Source organism: Pollachius pollachius, assembly GCF_949987615.1.
Source record: "Pollachius pollachius genome assembly, chromosome: 16".
In the NCBI taxonomy this organism is placed as follows: Eukaryota; Metazoa; Chordata; class Actinopteri; order Gadiformes; family Gadidae; genus Pollachius; species Pollachius pollachius.
Genome location: NC_136949.1, coordinates 8,743,639 through 8,749,339, shown reverse-complemented (window position 1 = coordinate 8,749,339; position 5,701 = coordinate 8,743,639). Strand labels below are relative to the sequence as shown.

At 42.4% G+C, this 5,701-nt stretch overlaps 1 protein-coding gene across 2 annotated transcripts in view; it reads right to left on the bottom strand.

The window, feature by feature from the left end:
- Positions 1–573: 573 nt before the first annotated feature.
- The window catches only part of myb (v-myb avian myeloblastosis viral oncogene homolog), a 10,750-nt gene continuing 5,622 nt past the window's right edge, over positions 574–5,701 (bottom strand). Inside the window, exons 8-15 of one of the 2 annotated variants that reach the window (XM_079753319.1) lie at positions 5,486–5,590; positions 4,707–5,030; positions 3,908–4,044; positions 3,659–3,776; positions 3,222–3,338; positions 2,699–2,797; positions 2,242–2,325; positions 574–2,025 (exon numbers count right to left, since the gene is read on the bottom strand). In XM_079753319.1, coding sequence (XP_079609445.1) covers positions 1,912–2,025; positions 2,242–2,325; positions 2,699–2,797; positions 3,222–3,338; positions 3,659–3,776; positions 3,908–4,044; positions 4,707–5,030; positions 5,486–5,590 — 1,098 coding nt within the window. In that variant the 3' untranslated portion in view covers positions 574–1,911. The remainder of the gene's footprint in view (positions 2,026–2,241; positions 2,326–2,698; positions 2,798–3,221; positions 3,339–3,658; positions 3,777–3,907; positions 4,045–4,706; positions 5,031–5,485; positions 5,591–5,701) is intronic. The other variant, XM_079753320.1, reaches the window with a different exon arrangement.

Below are 5,701 nucleotides of genomic sequence, written 5' to 3'. Positions count from 1 at the left end.
CACACGCGTGAGCGAGTGTGTGTTTGTTTTCCTGTGTGAGTGGTTTGTGTTCTCCTGTATGTTTGTGTGCATGTGTGTAGGTGCGTGTGTGTGTGTGTGAGTGTTGCATGCTTTCAGCGGTATGACCCATGTATTATTAAATCACCAAGGGTGTTTGTTGAGTTAATGTAGAAAAATTGTGTAACTGCAATCAAAAAGAAAGATAATATTTGTATGTAACATGACTCCGGCTTGTTTTTCTGGGAATGGGGGGTGCATTGTTTGGGGCTGTTTAGCATTGGTTTGAATACTGCGAACATGTTTACAAGCAGATGTGTCAGTGACTTCAAACGGACAATGGTAATCACCCAGACCATATATTTACACAACCTTTTGTGATCACTAAAGGCTATGTGCGCTTATCAAATATCGCTGTTTTAACAAATAAATATTTGAGCACGAAGACTTGAGACTTCGTGTGTGAATCACTAACTTTGTGTAAGTAAATGAATTTGTGTAATGTGTCATATGTGAGTCAAAGTAGTAAAAAATAACAACATTAACAATATTGCATCATTGTAATTAAAAGGCACACTTTATTTCTAGGCAGTAAAAAGTATAAAAAACCTTGGTGTAGATAAATGCTTTTATAAAATGTGCTTGAGAACAAGTAGAAAAATGCATCAAATATCAATTATCAATATATATCAAAATATTAATTTTCAGCAAAATTTTTCAGATGACCTACTATCATTTAAGTGGAAATAAGACATGCTGATTAAAAAATGCATTACAAACAGTTCATTGTAAAAAAGAAAATGTGGAAATTATAATAAATGTCTGTAGAAACAGCAGTTGTACAAAACCTTAGGTTAAGGGGACTTCCCGTGTAACATAGCATCAGTGTTTAGTACTCCCAGAAAACCCCAAATTCAAGTGCAGCTTCATCCACCACTGTCTTGATGTAGCTCTGTATGTAACTTGGTAAGAATTCTTATACAAAAAATATTTGTTCAGTGGAAATGTCAATGTAGTATATACTGTAGAGGCTTTGAGACTATGAAAACAAAAAAAGCGGAAATGCTCAAGAAAATTGAAATGAAAAAAAAAAGATATATAAAAACATTTGGTTAATCTGTTAATACTTAAAATGGCTGGCCCCTCTTTTTCGTCATTGAAAGACAACAGTCTTTTGACAGTAAACGTGACATGGAGGGCTTTGAGATCTAACGTTCAGGCTTTGAGATCAGCAGGAGGATGCAGGGGTACATCCATGAGAATAGTTCTTGAATAATACCCAAGCGGGGGACATTTAGGAATTATGTAAACAATGGTTGGGTTCTGGTTTGAGTTTTTAAAATATGGTATCATGATTTAAATACAACTTAGAAATTTCATTTCGTTAACGTTTTTGGACTTGTAGTAATGCTATAAGGGCATAAATACTGCTCACTTGGCCAATTGTAACAAAAAAAAAGAATTGTGAAAGGAAAGAAAAATTAAATAAATTAGCTTGTTCTTTATATTAATGACAGAATTTAGTATTCATAAAAATACAGCCCACATGTAAATGATACAGCCACAATTTCCCATTTATAAAACATTGATAATAATACAATAAAATAAACAATTAGATGGACACAAATAAAAATAAAAACAGTACAAAAATGAAAAAAAGGGGTGTACAAAAAAAAGTTAATATTGTCTTTGGTTGGTTGAAATCCAACAAGTGTGAGTGTTAAAACACCAATGGCATCGCGCCGCTCCCAACTGTTGTACCACAACAAATTAAAGAATAACATTACGCTGCATCAAATGCAGGGGAATGTGGCTGTTTCCAGGTAAACACACAGCTTCTGTCGGCCCATGGGGTGCACATGTCGTGCTTTTTGCTTTTGTGTGAGAGTCTGTGGATGTGTGCGTTCGCTGTGTTCACACGACCAGCGTCCGGGCCGGGTACGGGTTGATGTATTTGTGGCTGTGCTCCGAGGCCAGGCTCTGCTCTTCCATCTTCCCGCAGGTCACCTGATCCCACGTGCTGTGCTGCTGTTCAGAGAGAGGGAGGGAAAATGAAGGTTAATCATACAGTAATACTAGTAATACGACTTACATATTGTAAGTCGCTTTGGATAAAAGCGTCTGCTAAATGCCCTAAATGTAAATGTAAATGTAAATGTAATACATCACGATCATTAGACACACACCCACGCATGCATGCGCACACATGGCAGACACGCACACACACAAACACAAAGTTAGTACCTGTGTTGGACTGGCCACGGGCCGACGAGCAAGGTGGTACGTTTTGTGTCCGTCGTCGCTTAGTAAGGATCTCGTGAGCATGTCCTGTGGAAAATGCAATCGTCAGCAAACAGCTAATGTATGTAATACTGTCAAGATAATGTAATTAATGACAATAGTAATAGAAAAGCTTGTTATGCAATGTTGAAGAATGGCTGATGAGAAGGAACTTTGTTGCTCTCCATGGGGAGATTAAAGTAGTGAATCGGCAAACTAAACAAGTGCAAGATTCTAAATAAACCAATAATTGAGTAAGTGAGGGAGTGAGTGAGTGAGTGAGTGAGTGAGTGAGTGAGTGAGTGAGTGAGTGAGTGAGTGCGAGAGTGCTTGCGTGTGTGTGTGTGTGTGTGTGTGTGTGTGTGTGTGTGTGTGTGTGTGTGTGTGTGTGTGTGGAGTGTATGTGTGGCTTTACACTTACAGGTACTTCCTGGGGCGGGCCGTTGGGGGAGAAGAGCTGTGTGTGGAGGTCCTGCCCCTCCCACTGCATGCAGGGACTCCTCTCACACGGTGACTCCACCTGAGGCAACACACACACACATACATCATTAGAATGACAACCCATAAGTGACAACATGTATATACTCTTTTGTAACCATTTCCTATAAGTGAGCTATAAGTTAGTTAACTACTAGGTAGACTAATAACATTAGAAATTGCTAATAGCATTTAATATTAAAGTCTATATGTAACTCAACATAGACTTCATTACTTCTCACTATCCTGTATTGCATAATAACTTGTGCAATCTTTATGTTATTTTGTATATCTGGTTTGTGGTCATTTCTAAAACAAGATGTATCCTCCCACTGAATTCACAGAGGTACTTTCACGTTTGCGGTAAGAGAACCTTTTACTTTATACTTAGAATCTCTCCAGCAATGTGTGTGTATACCTGCAAAATGAAGTGCAAAGATAGGTTGACTGCAAGAAAGGGAAAGCACCTCTTGTTTGATCTTCTTCATTGGGGGCTGCTCATTTATGGACCCCCCCGCCGAGATGGTGCACTCCGTAGGCTCCTGTTTGATGGAATCTGCCATCTCTAGAACCATGGGTGAGTTCTGAAAAATCCCCACATTTCCCGAGTGAGTCACCTCAGACATACAGTGTAGCGCAGCAGTGGTTTTGGTGGCACACATGCAAGAGAATGGTGGCAGGTCACAACTCTTAAGGCCTGCTGCTTTAACCAAGCTCTACAAATATCACAGTTGTACTAAAAAGCACAAACAAATATGTTGACCATAATTATTAATAGTAATAAATTATTACAATTCCTGGAGGTCTTCCATGCAAAGCTATTATCTGAGCATATACTACAGTTTAGCCATTTTTGCACAAACGTCTGTGTGTGTGTGTGTGTGTGTGTGTGTGTATTTCTTACCAGTAGTTTCAGGGGTCCATACTTCCCGGCGTCCTGCATGGCCAGGGTTGACCTGAAGGGCGTTGGCGTGCGTGGAATTGATTCTAAAATCGAACGACGGATGTTTGGAGTCCTGAACCTGAAACGATAGCGGAGAAGGAGATGGAAAAAAAACAGTCAATGAGGCAGTTTAATAGATTTGGTTTAGGACAAAATAGGCAAAGATTTTATTATATCTAAAATATATTTAGGGACAAAATGTTAAATTACATGTCATTCTCCTTCTGGGGCCTGAGCGTGTGGTGGTGGTGTAGGGGCGTGGCCATGGAGGGCTTGATGTCTACCGGCGGGCTCATTGGTAGACTCTCGCTGTCTGAGTGTTCCGGGCTCATCGATTGGTTGAGAAACTGTGAGGAGAAGAGAGAGAGGCAAATTAATGAATGCAAATAGGTTCTAGGCCGTTTGTTTTTTTGATTTTTTCATGGCTCGTTGAAACAGAATTTGGAAATCAGAGGAACAAGAGATGGAAAGAACATACGAGAAGGCAGTAGGATTGCTACAAAAGGTGGGGACGACAGAGATAAGGGAGATAGAGGCAGGAGAGACTAAAAAGATTCACTAATTTGGTCAGAAATATTTTGATGATGTGATCCAACGGAAATCGGACTGAATGGTAATCTGAAGGATTTAGATTTAAAATCCATTTAAGCCTACTACCACTACCAACTAATTAGCTACCTGTGAGGGCGAAAAGGGCAGATTTCTGACTGGTGAAGGCTTGGGAGTGGAGCAGGTGAAACCAGCCAATGACACTGGTCCGTGAGTAGTTCCTGTGCCCTGATTGGCCAAGACCCTGTCTGTTCTGGAAATGCTCCTATCCGTGAAACCAACTGTAGGGGCCTCACCCAATGAGGAGAGGCTCTGAGAAAAGGGTGGGAGCAAAAAATGGGTCAAGGCCCACTAATGGAGAAATATATATGCTTCTCTACCCTGCCTTAAGAGTTGAGATTGAAAACTCCTGGTCAGTAGCAGCAGGTCAAAGCAAACAGTAACAATGAGGTACACTTACAGAATCGATGACCGATTCCATGAACTCTGGAAGCACGTTGGAGAAGGCGGGGCTGCAGTTGTGGCCATTGCTGCTGCTGCTGCTGCTATTGTGGCTGTTGTTCTGGCTGTTGTTGTTATTGTTGTTATTGTTGCTGCTGTTGTTGTTGTTGCTGCTGCCACAATGGGCGCGCGTTGAGGAGGCGCTCTCCTCGGGTAGGCAGCTCTGGTCCAGGGGAAGCGCGGGTGCGGAGGACTGGTGATGATGGTGTAACGATGAGGTACCGCCCTCCGAGCTGTCCGTCAAGGAGCTCTGGTGGACCCAGCTGGGAAAGGTCAGGTTGATCTGAGAAGGAGAAACACGGCGAAGGTATTTAGAGTGCGTGGTGGAACGCCGAAGCAGACGCTCGGGGTAGAGCCATCGTTCAAAACATAAACTCAAAAAGCAAAAGGCAAGACGCAGGAAGGGAGGAGAGAGAGAGAGAGAGAGATAGAGCGAGCGAGAGAGACAGACACACACACACACACACACAGTTGGGGAGAAAGGGAACTTGGGTGTAGAGCTGACAGGAGAGTGGTGGTGGTATAAAGTTGCACAAGGGGTCACGTAGACGCCAACACAAATGAGAGGCGAGATAAGACTATTTCATCACTTCTTTAGAAACAGACCCCCCCAGATGTTTCCTCAACCTCCTCTACACACAAACACAGGCACACGCGCACACATACACACACACCCCTCAGAGCAAGGGGTCAACACATACATACACACGTGCAAGCACACTTTCAGGCTCCACTTACTGGTAGTGAGGGCTGGCCTCTCAGCTCGTTCTCTGCGGCCATGAGATGGAGCTCAATCTCCTTCACCCGTTTCTCCTTCTCAGGGTCCTCCTCACTATAGTGTCTCTGATAGGTAGAAAGTAAGAGGGAGCAATAGAGAGAGAGAGGGAGAGAGAGAGAGAGAGAGAGAGAGAGAGAGAGAGAGTGAGAGAGAGAGAGAGGGAGAGAGAGAGAGAG